Source organism: Sphaeramia orbicularis, chromosome 24 (assembly GCF_902148855.1).
Source record: "Sphaeramia orbicularis chromosome 24, fSphaOr1.1, whole genome shotgun sequence".
Classification (NCBI taxonomy): domain Eukaryota; kingdom Metazoa; phylum Chordata; class Actinopteri; order Kurtiformes; family Apogonidae; genus Sphaeramia; species Sphaeramia orbicularis.
In genome coordinates, this window is record NC_043979.1 from 18,268,926 (window position 1) to 18,284,856 (window position 15,931).

At 39.5% G+C, this 15,931-nt stretch overlaps 1 protein-coding gene across 4 annotated transcripts in view; it reads right to left on the minus strand.

Moving 5' to 3' along the window:
• The window catches only part of pak5 (p21 protein (Cdc42/Rac)-activated kinase 5), a 74,303-nt gene that overhangs the window by 34,492 nt on the left and 23,880 nt on the right, over positions 1-15,931 (minus strand). For 2 of the 4 annotated variants that reach the window (XM_030128017.1, XM_030128018.1), the window contains exons 2-3: positions 6,683-6,906; positions 5,371-5,415 (exon numbers count right to left, since the gene is read on the minus strand). In XM_030128017.1, coding sequence (XP_029983877.1) covers positions 5,371-5,415; positions 6,683-6,886 — 249 coding nt within the window. In that variant the 5' untranslated portion in view covers positions 6,887-6,906. Of the gene's footprint in view, positions 1-5,370; positions 5,416-6,682; positions 6,907-14,766; positions 15,181-15,931 lie in introns of those variants that run through there. The other 2 variants (XM_030128015.1, XM_030128016.1) reach the window with 2 other exon arrangements.

Below are 15,931 nucleotides of genomic sequence, written 5' to 3' on the forward strand. Positions count from 1 at the left end.
TGTTAATACAACCAACAACTGAACATTTTAGGTAATCGGCTCGCAGTTTGGACATATTTTCAGTATGGACTACAACCGCTGCTGCTGAAAAACAATTATGGCGTACTCGGAGAAATGTTCGTTGGAAGTCTGGGCCTTATATGTACAAATGTCATGACATAACTATATATAGACATAACAAATTAAGCAGGAATTAAAACAGGCTGTAGAAATCCACTCAATTTTTGCCAAAATTAATATAAAGATAGCTTTGCAGCACCTGAAGGGTTCAAATTCAAACTTTTTGAACTATTAGGGTCCAAATACCCAAATAAATGTACCGAAGACTAATAAAGTGGGTTTACCAAAATATGACCCTTTTAAGTCAATGAACTCTGCCATGTATTCTGCCATTCTCCAAACCTATATGCTCCCTTCTGCACGTGCTCTGTTCTACTGAGGTCAAAACTGGACATTTCAGGAAGATAATGCCTCTTGAAAGACAACCAGGGCGTGATATCAAGAATTTAGTTTTGCTATTTTTTGTTGTCATCAATACAGAAAAAACATCTCTATTTGCATTTATTTGTGTCTGTCTGATGCAGTCACAAGGGTGTCCAAAAACCTTTTTCAACTACTAAATTTAGTATTTATTACACCTACAGAGTCCTGCTAAATGTTGGGGCTATCCCTTTTTTTCTATATTTCTATATATATAGACATCTATTGTTTATTCATTCATTTTGTGGACAGCTTAGTCCTTGTAAGGGTTGCAGAGGGTGACGGAGCCTATACCGGCTACTAACTGGTGAAGGTATGGTACACTCCGGATGTATCACCAGTTCATTTCAGGGCTAACATACATATAGAGATGACAACCATTCACTCTCATACAGGCAGTTTAGATTGACCAATCAACCTATTCAAGTGTATGTCTTTGGATGGTGGGAGGAAGTAGCCAGAGAGAACACACACAGACAGAGGGAGATAATTGGTTTAAGAAAATATTTCTGCATCTGTTGTAGTGGACTTGAAAGTGTTACACTACATTAAATGCTAGTCAGAGTGTTTTCATGAACCCTTACATACTTAAAAGTAATCTCAAAGCTGTACAGGTTAACGTTCACTAAGATTCAAGACGAAGACACCTACCAAAACACTTTACAGCTTTGCACCTTCCAGCTCCCGTTGCGGTTTGTTGCATATTTTCAAATGTTCCAAAGTGATGTAAGGTTTAGGTATTTTCAGTGCAGCTATGTAATGGCTTTGACAGCAGAGAGATGTTCAGCTACCTAAAATATCATCTGAGCTCTCTCCACCTACACACCTTACAGTACATGTAACCCACAGCTCAATGCAACAAGTTTAGGCATGGACTCTGGAGGCTGTCAGCAGTCATTTTAGGAAATGCATGAAAATCGGTAACAGGAGAAGAGCAAGGAGAAGCAGAAGGGAGAGAAGATGGCACATAAAAATATGAACTACATTTCCTTTCCATGGAACAGGGACTGCTGGATCTTCTCAAATCTAAGGCTTCATTTTAACTCTAAAGTACACACTGTTTTAAGCCATCTTTGCTCAAAATATCATCATGTACTAAGAATCTGCATCCTTTGAATCAAATAAAAATCCTAACCACAAGAAAAGAAAAAGGCTTATTACAGAAAGCAATAATAATTTAACAAGTATACATAATCAGACAATATGATTGAAATGGATAAGGAAAAGAGGGGGTGTAACAAAAATAACCACCACGGGGTGTGCATGTTATTTTTCGGTTCTGTTCTTGTCTGTTTCTATCATCATCAACAAGAATCTCTGTGTTGTAGCCTCACTAAAGTTTCTGAGGCTGATGTTTATGCCTTGAGGCCTGTTTAATAACCCTGAGATCAAAACACAGTGTTTCAGTTGAGTTAAAAAAAAATTGTATCAGAGTCAAAATGGGAGAGGAAAAAAAAGTTGCATTCTATTATTGTTTTGCAGCACAGTGACACTTATGTGTGTTATATTGGGGTTTAACTGTAGTGTCTTTTGGGAAAAGAAGAATACCCACTTAGCCTATTACTGTGCTTTTGTCTAAATCCAAACTTCAAGGCATTATTATATTTGACAGCCAAATATAGAGTGAAAGTATAATGTTATGAGTATTACTTCACAGAATCTATTTACTTACTAAAAAGGCATCTCTATTTTGGCACTGATACATTGAGTGCACTATAATTTGGTCTCGATACAATCATTAAATGCAAAGTGATGCACACCCAGAAGACAGAAAGAAGACAGAAGAGTGTGAGCTAAAATAATCCAAATGAGGCGGAAAAAAGATGAATAAACATGAAAACAATGACAAAAATCTGTTCACTCTAAACCTATTTCCGTTTACATGTGTCACCTTCACACACACTTGTCAGTCTGTTTCTCCTTTACATGAGCTCAGACTTCTAATACTGGCCTCCGGCTAAGGAAACATGATCAAATAGGAACAAGAAGATAGCATTAACAGGCTCCTGTGAACACACACACACACACCGTCATGGTAAACTACCTCCACAGCTCCATAGGAGTCGGCAATTTGAGGGTGTGAAAGTCAAGGTGCAACATGAGACTGCCATTAATAATAGCCACGGCACTGCCCCTGGTAGTGTTAATGAATGCAACACATTAACACACGTAACCTTGTGTCACAGACCTACCCACCCGCATACAAACACATCCATATAATTCAATGTCAACACAAGGGAAAAAAAAGCCAAGACATTTTGAAGGAGGTTATAGTGCACAACCACACACACAGCACACACTTCAAATTGTCAGACTGCAGAAGCGTAAAGAGCACAATGTTTAAAACATAGAAATGCTGTTAGGGCATGGTGTTAGCCTACACTTCTGGATTAGCATGTGTGCTGAGGGCAGGGGGAGGGCGAGGAAGGAGGAGGGGGAGAATAGAGATGAGAGCCGAGGCTTTAAGCAATACTAATACTCAGCTGAGATGAGCAGTCTGACAACAAGGCTACAAGCCTTGTGAATAAACGATGAGCGCACAAGCTAGAGGGCACAGATAGTAGTTATTTCAGCATGATGACCGCGCTGACCTCTCTAACTGCTCTGCGTGCATGCACACACAAAAAAATACACATGTACAGACATTCAAACACGCACTCATACCATGTCGACCTTTTACTGTACTCTGTCCCTTTGTACTGTTTTGTGAGGACAGTACTGGAGGTCTGCCAGGCGAGGGACCGCTTTATCTAGCTGTGCCCACCTGGTGTATGCACAAACACACGCATGTACACAAATACACACATTTAGTCGGCAGAGCTGGGGGAGTCTGCCAAGCAGAGGAAGCCTTACGTCAATCAACTGTCAGGGCAAGCAGGGGAGAAGGATATCAGGCCATGGGTGAGGCACTATAAATAACCTCACCCACCTTGGGAGCCAGGGTCACACACACAGACACGCGCAAATGTATACACTGTACACATATACTCATACATTCTTTGAAACATAAACACAAAATTACACACTCCCCTTAGACTGCACAGAGGTAACAATGACCAAAACAAATCTATCCAAACACACTTCTAGTATGAGACTAAAAGATTTTTGAGCACATAAAGAAAAAGTAAGAGCTAGTTTTGACAGGAAACAAGCCCTGAATTGTGTCATTAGTGTCATATCTGAGCAAACAAATCCACAGGCCTCCACTCATTTTCATCTGCATAATTATGCATAATGCACACAAAATTGGCTTTTTTTTTTTTAAACAACAAACTAGTTGTTTATTTTATTTTTATTTAACTGACATATTGCTAAACACATGGAAAACACAGGCAATACAGACATACTAGTGTTAAATTAATGTTCAGTAATTTTGTGCTTCATTTCTCAAGATGTTGTATTTCATCATATTCAATAAAACAAGAATTTGATGTCGGCATTTTATATTAGCCAAGGGCTGCCCCACTCTCTGAATAATAATGAATAAAAACCCATACTGGTCGATCACCTCATCAAACCAGTGTCCACAGTGTATGAGTTTTCTTATTCTATCTAAAAATATTCAGCTAAAGCCCTCTTCAAACAGGATTTCTTTTGTCTGCGGGAGACATTTACATCACACACATTCTCAGTGATTTTAATCCAGGCCCATGATCACATGCTAGTCATTTCCTGTATCTGTGTCATGTGAGTGTCCACGCTGCTCCGCCCCTTTGGGAGAATAGCAGCAAATCTTGTCCCATTCATTCCAAAGGGAGAAGAGATCATGATTTCCCCCAACACTCACTTACATCCTATCCTATTTTTCACATGTCTTCTGAACATTCTGATGTTAAAAGGATGTGTTTAATACACCAGGATCAGGCAAAAAAAATGACTTTGTTTGCAGCACATTTCTTTCTCAGCAACACAGTCTGATAGCACAAGAGATCTGGAAAAAAAATCTCATCTAAGGGAGGTAGAAATCAAGATGAAACAACACAATAATGTTAGTTAGCATTAAAACACTTGATATTACTTTCATTTATGCACACAACTCCCCCAGAAAATTTTAGGGTTAGTTTCATACTGTTAGTGCAGAGTAAAGAGTATGATCCTAGTGAAGAATAATGTTTTTGAAAGGTTCTTGGTGAACTTTGTTTTATACAGGTGTCTTGGATCTTGGAGAGGAGAGGAGAGGAGAGGAGAGAAGAGGAGAGGAGAGGAAACGAGAGGAAACGAGAGGAAACGAGAGGAAACGAGGAGAGGAGAGGAAACGAGAGGAAATGAGAGGAGAGGTGAGGAAATGAGAGGAAACAAGAGGAGAGGAGAGGAAACAAGAGGAGAGGAGAGGAAACGAAACGAGAGCAGAGGCATTTGTGACCAGCCTCATCCAGGTTAGTCTGGGTCGGATCAAAAGGCGGATCGGAGGGTTCTTCTAAAACATGCAAACCCTTTATGACCTATTTCTACACAGTGGTGGCCTACGGCAGAGCAGAATCAGCTGTCATGGCAACATGCACTTCACATCTCATCATTACTATCATCACTATGATCATTATGATTATTATTATCATCATCATTATCAATGGCGCTCCATAGCATAGGAGGAAAACATGGGAACATGCCGCTACAGTTAATCTTGTCATTTCTAGGGAGGCTCATGCGAATGAAAAAAAGGCGAGTGGAAATGAAGTCTAAGAAAAGACTTGGCAGAGCAATGTAGTTATGTCATGTGTGGAGTCATTCTCAGTGTTCCTCGCTGTTTCTGCTGACACACCACCTCCACCTGATCGCATGGTAGCAGGCAGTAGAGAAGAGATGTGGAAACAAAACAGCGAGTTGTGATTGTGTGAAAGCGACCAAAAAAAGGAAAGGAGGAGGGGGACAAAAGGGAAGAGGAAGTCATACTTTAGCCAACGGCGTTTCGGATGACCGGACTTTCTTGGGAGATATCTGTGAAGAGAGCAAGAGAATTATTTTCTTGTTTCCCCCTCTTCAGAGATATCTCCTGTGGCATATTGCTGTTCTCTGTTACAGGAATTTGAATGTCTAATCACGTATTTTTCTGTCAGCAGTACCTGTAAGTAGCTCCGCAGAGACTAACATATTAATTAGCTGAAAGACTAATGTTGGAAATAATGAACTTAGTCTCAGCGTCTTAGATGAATTCAAATGCAGTAAAGGGCTGCATTGCTGTTACTGTATGTATCTACTTTCAGCATATTAGTTTCAAACTGACATATTGCTGGTGTGAGTGTTTTCCTAGTCGACAAAAATGGTGTCGGCAGGTGTTGTAAAACACACTGAAGGGGCAGTGGCCCAAAGAAAGGTCAGAGTTTGGGTCACACATGCAGTAAGATGCAGTCGGACCACAGACAATACAAGGGAAGCAGCATAATTTAAGCTGTGAAGACCCTTAATCAAGAGTATGCAGGAAAAATAGTCAAAAACTACTTCAGAATCTGCTACAACCCAGAGTACGGTGCACAGATAGTATACTGAACAATTTATCAAATGTTTTCATGTGTAAGTGGCTATTACTGGCTACAGCCTCTTTTCAGTTGATCAAATATGTCAATGTGAAATGTTTCGAAGAACAAATGAACAACAACACATCAGAGGAGACACTCAGAAGGTTCAGAGACAAGAGGAGACAACACAATCACAGTCACAAGGGACATGAGAGGGAGAATTCACACAGTCGAGTGAAAGAGAAAAATCAGATTGCGTTAGGATTTCGGAAAACTGTGATATTATTTCTAGTCTCTTTAAAGTTGCATTTAGTACACAGCAAAAAAAAAAAAAAAAGCTACAAAACAAGAGCCTGCTTATCACAATTAGCCTACTTATACAAAACAAGCACACACGAAACAGCATATGTATTTAACTTAACAAATTTTACTCAATGCAGGCTTAAAGTAATACCATGTATTTTGGATATTATATGCTAGTTCGATTTGAAGAGTGTGAAGTGGCCAGATGGCACTGGAGAATTATCTATTGGGTCTCAGAGGAAAGACAAAGCAAAGTGTGTAGCAACACTCAAGTGAAAGAATAGAGAGAGAGAGAAAGCAAAGATAGAGATGTAAAAAGAAGAGTTTCAGTAGGAGAGAATGAGAAGGAGAGAATGATAAATGTAACAAATAGGTGAGACACAAAATACGATAATGGCTCGTCTCCAGTGCTCAGGCTCGGTACCCTCTGTTCATTCACACTCTACCTTCATTGGTGCCAGCTGGATGGGGGTGATGTACGAAGGGTCCACCATGGGCTTGGGGCGGTTGGCAGTGTCCGCCAGGAGGCTCTGCCATTGCTGTGGCAGCCCGGTGAACTTCTGCTCCCGCGGGTCAAAGCCCGTGTGGACCCGGTGCTCAAAGTTAGATGGTGCTGAGATCTCCAGCCGTTTTTTCTTCTTCCCAAACATGCTGGAAAATCCTGGCAAAGCTGTCAAACCAAAGAGGAGAATTGTATATTAATACTTTTTTTTTTTTTTTTAACTTTTCTTGTCCAGCATCATAACAGCAGAATGGTAGTCTGGCTGCCTTTTGGTGCTGAACAAACTTGCTTTGCCAAGGGAAACTTCAAAAAGTATATGAAGCTCCCCTTGATATTCTACTGTCTTTATTATGAGTTTTGTTGAACCACATTTTGATGCCGGACCTAACATGGGGGGGTGAAGGGGGGAAAACGAGAAAGAAGAAGGTGGCGAAGACCCTCACAAGAAAATATCAACAAGACAAACAATAACAACCATGGTGATAATTATAATGGTAACAATAACTACAACCAGAACTGAGTAAACTGGGCAGAAGAGAAAGAAAAAAAAAACTAAAATAAAACAAACAAACAAACAAAATTACAATAGAATAAAATAAAATACATAGTATACTAATACTTTGACTGCTGCAATTACAACAGGAACTTTACTTAGTATCTACAGTTTGTCGAGGGTGTTATACAATATTAAGCTCCTAATTTGCCTCACAACCTCATTAAATGTGCATCTTTTGCTCAAAAATATAACATTACAAACATGTGATATGTTTAAATCAAACACTAAAGTTCAAAAAAATACTCATCCTTGCTTTGATGTTTAATTAGCAAAGAGTGTGCATGAGTCTTTTATTTTGCATCATATTAAAAATTAATTTGTGTAGCAGGAGTATAAGCTGTGTAAATATGTTTCTGTTTCTCTCTCAGTCTAAATCATTCAGACTAATGGGTTGTAACTTCGTATTTGGTGATGTTTTGTATTATGCCATGCTGTTATTGAAGTCAGACTCATACAAACAACTAGACAACAAGCAAAAATGCAAGCATAAAACATTCTCACCAAGTGTCATCTTTTGTTACATAAGATAAATAGAAAAATAACACATTCAATGATGCACTGAAGCGAAGGGGAAAAGGTGATGCAAAGTTAGAATACGAGCTTCGAGTTAGAATAAGAGGCATATTTTGTCTGATTGCTTGTACTTTGCTCCACCCTGAAAAACTATGAAATCCTGTTGTGGTATTGGTGGTATGGGTGGATGCATGATGTCCAGTCATAGGAACAAAATGTCATAATGGCTGTGAAAGGACTCTCTTGTGTTCTGTTGTCTCCTTTCTAGGAGGCATTGTCCTCAGAGGAAAACAAAGTCATCCTTCTTCCTCCCCCTTCTTGTTTTCTCTCTCTCTCCCTCTGTTTTGCCTTCTGCACATAGTGTTACTCCTGCCAGATGATTCCACTGGAATGTATACACTTTTGTTGTACATGTGGACAAACCAAGTAACCACAACCATAACAAAGCCATGGTTACCCAAAACCACCGTCAAAGGATTGTTTCATAAATAGCACACCTCACCTGTTAGCATCAAGTTTACTATTACTTGATTATCGTACATGTTTCTTAACATAGAGTAGCAACATTTGCTAATTTGGTATTGCATTTTATCAGCCAGTCTGCTAATTAGCATAAGATGTACTTGTGTGTTCTCAATAAATTAGCACTAATGTTAGCTTAGGAAGTTTCACCGCAGATGGTCAAGAAACAAGACAAGAGTCATTCTGTTTCTGTGTCATGTGGGATTCTCCAAAGTATCAACCTCCAGAGCTGAAAAGTGAAACCAGTGCAGAAAAACTGCAGCCACCGTTTATGCAACTGACCTGTTTATACTATATTAAGACATAATTAGAAAAAAAAAGTAAATAAGGGAGTGACCACTGTGATTGACAGGTAATTCCCATCAGTGGCTCCTATGCCTTTACTAGTGTTAGCTCAGCTGCAGTGAAACATTCAGTGCTCTTTTTTTTTATTTATTTATTTTTTTTATTGTAACCTATAAGAATGTATTTTTCTTCCTAACAGGCAGCTCTGTCATAGTTATCTTTAAAGGGGTTAGTCTAACAAAACTTCCAGAGGATACTGTAATCAAGTTACAATACCTGGTGTAATTTAGCTGTATGAGTTAATGTTAGCATCAGTTCATTCTGAATTATATGGTGTGCTCAGGTAGAGATAATTAGTGTGTTTATACATTTCACAACTTAGCAAGACAGTTGTTAAGGAGCTGAAGTTACTGGATGATCTGATATTTTTAGGACATTTTGGTCTGGATTTATAGTAATTGTCAAATGTGGGCACAACAAAAACACAACAAAGGCCCTGTCAAGCATCAAAACAACAATCCACAAACTACTGGGTGACATCACAAAGGATTTTTCCACAATTTATTCATGATCTATGGTTTCTCCGCTGTTCTGTACCTTTAGGAGGCACATTCTGTCCAATTCATTCCAAAGGGAGAGGTGAACATGATCACCGACTATAACCAGTTCTTTTGTCCGACAGCCATCCAAATAAACAGTGAAATCTATATTATAAAAGCCAAGTGGCCTCTGTGTGCGTGCATGTGTGCATGTATATGTGTCTGGGGATTCACAGAAAATCTGGAAAGAGCTGGGTGCTGAAGTTTGTCATACTTATGTATTTTTGGTCAAGGAACAGACTAGCAAAAACAGCAAGTTGATAGGACCAATACTTTGGGAGATATTAGCAATTTAGGAATACAATAGCCTTACAATCACGTTGCTATACCCAGACTGCTTTGGCGGTGACCGCTGGACAAATGCACAACAGCAAGCACTAATACACAACAGCATAAAAACTACCACATCTAGAACCCGTGAATCCCCATGGGTCAGCGTGCTAGAGGTAAATAATAGTGAGAGTGAATAAGTAAATAATAAGCCATTTTTCACAAGCCTGATTACCTCACAGGATCTGGGAGCAGAAATTTCATCTAAAGCGGGTAAAAAGCCATATTCAGAAAATAAAGTGAATGGTAATTATAATTATAAAATATGTGCAATTTTATTTAATGAAATAATGATAGAGGTAAAACATATCTAGGCCTTACTAATCTACTTTCAATCCCTGTGATGTTGTTAACCCTCCAGACTGTACTCACCCACAGGAAGTGTACCATTTCATACCACTGTGGAACATACAGTGCACGGTCTTTGTTATGCAGGATCTTTGGTTTCACCCCCTGCTCTTTCCAACTCCACCCAGTCATTCCAAATACCAAAATGACAACTGCCAAAATACCAAACTCAAGTCCATATCTTTTATGCCGCCTGTAATATACACAGGTTAGTTGCAAAATAAGTGTTTTAAGGATGTACATGGTTGAGTTCTAAATTGGCTTTAGTGAAAATGACTAATTCCTTTCCCTTGGCAGTCTCTCCTGAACAGATGACAGAAGTCCAAAGACTTTACTTCTAAATGTAGCTTTAAACAGGCAAGACCAAAAAATCTAATCATGAAATCTTCCTCAATCATTTCCTTTGCTGCCCTGCAGGGAAGCCAGACAGACCAAATTAGAGTCCTCAAACAGGAAAGATGGAGCGATAGAATGATGTGAGAGGGAAAAAGAGGGGGTTGGGTGGAGGCAGAAGATGTGAACAGTAGGAGAGCATAGAGAGAGAAAAAGAGAAATTAAACAATAGAGGAAACAAGGAAGAGACAAACATGCAGAGAGCCATGGAGAGAGGATGAAAGCTGAGAAGGCTTAAGGCTTTTGTGATGCATACAGTGCAGCACAATCATAGCACACCAGATTATTATGCAGCACACTACTGCCTTTAGAAAGCTCAATACTGGATCAAAAAGGTGTTAAGTCATAGATAGAAACCTCGTCCCACAGGCATGTTTACACAACTCTGCCTTCTGCACTCTATTCACTGAAAGCCTCGGTTTACACTGTAGTGACTCAAAGATGGATTGAATCAACTGTGAAGAAAAATATGTCATTTTGAGTCACACAAAGCCTAAAGAGTAAATAAAAGGACATTTTGTGTATTTATGAAATCAGGATGAAAGTATTTTTGTAGAAAATACTATGTTATATAACACTAAACTATAAAATTGCAATTCATGTATGATAAAAAGCATCTATCAAGGAGCTGTATGCTGCTGCATCACATGTTTTCTTGGAAAAAAATCTATAATACACAACACAATAATTGCCTAACAAATATAAGTTTTAGGCATAATTTTTTGCTGAGCTTGAAATCATCTCTTACGTAAGGCAGACATGTCAGCACTTTCCTCTTTTGGCTGATGTCCACTTAATCCTCAAAAGAAAAAAAAAATCAACCCAAGGTTTTTGACCTTGTTACTATTTTTAGATCATGCAGCGAAAGTGGCCTCCGCAGGAAGACATGAAGATGTTATTCTGATTAGAATGACATTCCAAGAATAAAGTCAATAAAGCCAATGTCAAGGATGAAGCAGAAAAGGAGAGAAGCAGTCTGACAGAAGGCAATGCTAAAATATTGTGTAAATACAGACAGCAAAGTAGCCTTCTGCAGTCACTGCACTGAAACACACAATGACTAAACTGGGCTTGATCGCAGACTTGCGCTGAATCATCATCTGACACACAGCTAGCTGACGCCCTCATTACCTTAGAGCAATAAGCAAACAAAAACAAAACAGCATCCCATAATGCCGGCTCCAACAAAGACGGACAGTTGAACAAGGAAGTTGTGGAAATGATAATCAGGCTGAGTGAAGAGTCTGATGTGGGCAGCAGGTGAGCCACTTTACTGAATCAGACTTCCCTTTTATAGGGGGATTTTTTTTTTAATTTATTCATTATTCACTTCCCAAGACATAGAGCTCTTCTCACCAACATGTCTGTGGTCAGTGTGTAAGCAGCCATGGCGACCAGGGAAACCCTTGACCTACATGGTACATCTTAGGAATGAGATTATTACAGCCTAGTAAGGTTTAAGTCGTCTAGGCCAAGCTCAACGGATGCAAGAGACACAACAACACATGTGCACACACAGAGTATTGGACACATGTAAGACAGCAGATGGTGAAGCATGGTCTTGAACACACATACACACATGCACACACAGTACAAGGTTAGTCCTGCAGAGCTTTCAGCAGCATTCACCACTGCCCTTCATCGAAGTCAAACCAGGTTTGGACTAAGATGTACTTTAAGTGTAGAGACCTCTGGGAATTGCCTGCATGCAGAGGCCAGAGGAACTACTTACTGCACAGCTTCTCCCTGCTGCCACATAAGCACCTCTTGAGCTATAATTTATGGGCAGATTGTAAAGCACTTTGTGAAGTTTCACACTAATGCCTGGAAGGTTATTCCACCAAAGAGTAACAATGTCACTCTGATGAGAAATTGCGCCTGGTAATATATGGCAGATTTTATGAAACTTCATTATTCTAGCTACGCAAAACTAAAATGACCTGTAACGGTGTGTGTGTATTTCTGTCGGTTGGTGTGTGGCATGTATGCACTCATAAACCACAGCTCTAATGGCTCTTGAGCGATGTCAACCCTGAAACCCAAACATGAATAATGTTCTGCTACATGAATATGTACCTTTTAATTATATGGAAACAATACCTGTTGATGTTAATGTGATAGATGGGGTGATACTGCAGGAAACATTACATAACTACCCATACACAAGCCATGTGTAGTATTAATGGGTGATTCACGAAAAAAATGGTCAAAGGAATTGATTCTTTTAAGTGAATGATTTGAATCAATTCACAAACGCAACTGAATCGATTCAGCAGCACTTTGCTAATATTTTTATTACCACATAAACTAGTCAGAATCACTCATTAAGTCAGAGACAGTGAACTACTGAATGAAAGAGTGGCTGAGTAGCGCTGAGACGGGCCTAGTCACTGAATTGATTCTGAATTGTTCATAAATCACTGACTCGCTGAATTGTTCACGAATCACTGAGTTGTTCACGAATCGATGACTTGCTCATCGTTCACGAATCGCTGAATCATTCATGAATCGATGACTTGCTGAATCGTTCCCGAATTGCTGAATCGTTCACAAATTGATAACTTACTGAATTGTTCACGAATGAATGACTTGCTGAATCATTCACAAATCGATGACTCACTGAATTGCTGAGTCTATTGAACTGCTGAATAAGACTAGATATCCCTAAGAAGACCGAACAGAAGCCATATTAGATCATAAACAAACAAGGCAAATGTAGCTATCTGCAGTCAATTATTTCTGTAATGTTTAAAATTGTTAAAGGTTAATTACAAGAAAGTACACTAATAAAATTAAATTAAACACACAGAGCACAAAGTTGTTTTAAGCAACATAAAGCAAACTGACAGACAGATAGACAGACAGATAGATAGATAGATAGATAGATAGATAGATAGATAGATAGATAGATAGATAGATAGATAGATAGATAGATAGATAGATAGATAGATAGATAGATAGATAGATAGATAGATAGATAGTAAAAAGCATACTAAATACAATTAACCATTGACAAAGTTGTACTATGTTGATATACTAGTGGAAAATCTTTATTAAGTTTTGTAATTTCCTAATTATATTATTCATAGATGGACAGAAAAGAGAGATATAAAGGGTTAGACCTATTGCTTCTTCTGTTTGATAAGAGGTGTAGTGGATTAAGCATGTGCTTAACAATTTGGCACCGCCAGCTCACCACCAATGCCCACTAGATGTCTTTTTTTTAAATTTGCTGAATCAAGTGAATCGATTTCGGGTTGATTTGCAGCAGATGATCGAACTGAAAGAATCGTGTTTGTAAAAAGAATCAGACTTCCCATCACTAATGTATAGAACAGCCTGTGTGGACGGAATACAGATGTTCAGTCATGTACAAAGACAAACTCTACAAATAAAGACACACAAACACACACTCAAGCATTAAAGAGTCTCAAGAACACATATTCCTCACACACACACCAATACACTTAATGTTGCTACTATTCCCAGGGCAGAGATCCTGACTCCCAGGCTGATTTGTCTCCAAACCATCTGTCACCATCTGAGCCTCCACAGGCATTTCCCCTTTTATACAACACCTCAACACACACACTTTCACTGGAACCTGACCCATGCTACATCAAACGTAAGGACTCTTCTGTTCATGTGTGTTTCTGTTCAGTTCATCATGCCCATGGTTAGTGTCTATTTTTGCTTCCTAAATGCATGTTACTGCTCTGCAGAGTGGTGTATTTCTGTGTTTTTTTTAAACATCACATTAATTTTGCATCCCTACAATTGTAATTTAGAAGCATAATTCAGTATTGAGATGCAGAACATTCACTCATGCACAAATATGCAAATACATTTCATACATAATTTAAAATGCAACATGAAAAGGACACAAATTCCTCCTGATAAACAAGTCGTGGGAGGGGCAATGTTTGCTCCTTCATTCGCTGCTACAGGGAAGAGGAGGAATTCCAAATTTAATTGAAAGGTCAAATACTTCACAGAGAGAGACCAAAACCTGATGCTTCCCTCTTGTACAAGTCTTCTTACATGCAGTTCTACTCTGCATGAGTGCCAGAAATCTGCACAAGATCAAATTTGTTTTTGCATCATCTGTTGTCGTGGTCTGCTCTGTTGTGAGCTGTTCAGTTCTTTCCCATTTGCATTTACTTGTTCTCTAAAGACTTTGTTCCTTCAAATGACTTTATTTGCTCAAAACTGTTTACACAGACATGCATTCCACCTTCCATTCCCAGTAGATGTTTCTTTGAGAGCAGTAAACAACTAGCTGACAATCCAGAAGAGGCTTTTTATCACTTGCACAGAATTTACAAGACGAGGACATAAAAAACGGTATCATCCCTCGCTCAGTTCAAGTTTACTATGCAAAAGTATGGCTGTGATGATGAAAAATGTCATCTTAGCCATTTTAAATCATTACTCCCATCTATAAGTAAACTCATTAAATCTTCTCCGTCTCTGCACTCTTACCTGGCAAAAAACTGACAGTTTCTTTCAACCATTCAAAGCTCTCTGGATCAGCCATGGCGAGACAGCCCAGTACAATCAGAGCCTCTTCAGATGCAGTGCTTTGATGTCAAATTGCACTCCTGAAAAATCCATTATGCACCCCGATTTTCTTTCAACAAAACATGAAACACAGCCCCCTGGCCTAACCATGATTGCTGAATTATGAGACAATAATTCCCCAGAGGAGCGACACTTGAGTGAAGTCATCGAATAGACAAATCAGGTCAGATCCAGGACCCCGTGCAGCCCCAGCGTACTGCTACTACTATTGCTGCTGTACGCTCTGATAACTCCCAATGTGAGATGTACGGGGTGCAAAAAAAGTGCCTACGCCAGCAGCCAGGACCAAGGCATGGCCAGACAGCTAAAGCCAGGACCCATCCCATTTCACTTTCACAGTTTGTTCAACTCATTTTGAACAGTCACGTCCCAAACTGAACACCCTGCGACCTTCACCGTCCTCCTCCCACTTGTCGGCCTGTCACCAGAACTGCAAAAACAACACCGAGTCTATGTGTCCTCTGAGTTCTCACAAACTACAGGATGGTATTTGTGTCCTAGTTGCCTTGTCAAACAGACACACAGAACTGTCTCCCACTCATGCCAGCATGTGTGGATATCAACTTTAGTGTCAAGTGCTGCACCACCAGGCACCCTATCACAGCCTCTTTCACGGGGCGAGTCACACAGACGTGCCACGGAGGAGATAAGATGGAAGAAAAAGAAAGAAACAGCTGGTCCAGTCAGCAGCGGTGACAGAGTCTGGCCGTGTGCCGATGCTAAAGGGACATTCAATGGTGGCAGCCGCGGATGGGCTCTGCACTGAGGGTAAACACACACACACTGACTTTGTACAAACAGTGCTGTGCTGTCAGGCTCATATTGTACACTATTCTCCATGGCAGAGACAGTAAGTGAGGCTAAGTAGAAAGATTAGGCCAAATCATAAAGTAAACCTGCACACAGCTGTGTAGCAAAATTGTTAGCTACAGAGCAATTTAATCACACATTTAATTTGAGAGACTTACAAATGAATTATTTTGCAGACTTTTGTGCCAACCCTCCACTTACGTTGTGCATATTAATGTAAGAAGTGAAACCTTTCACCATATGTCCAATAAATAAG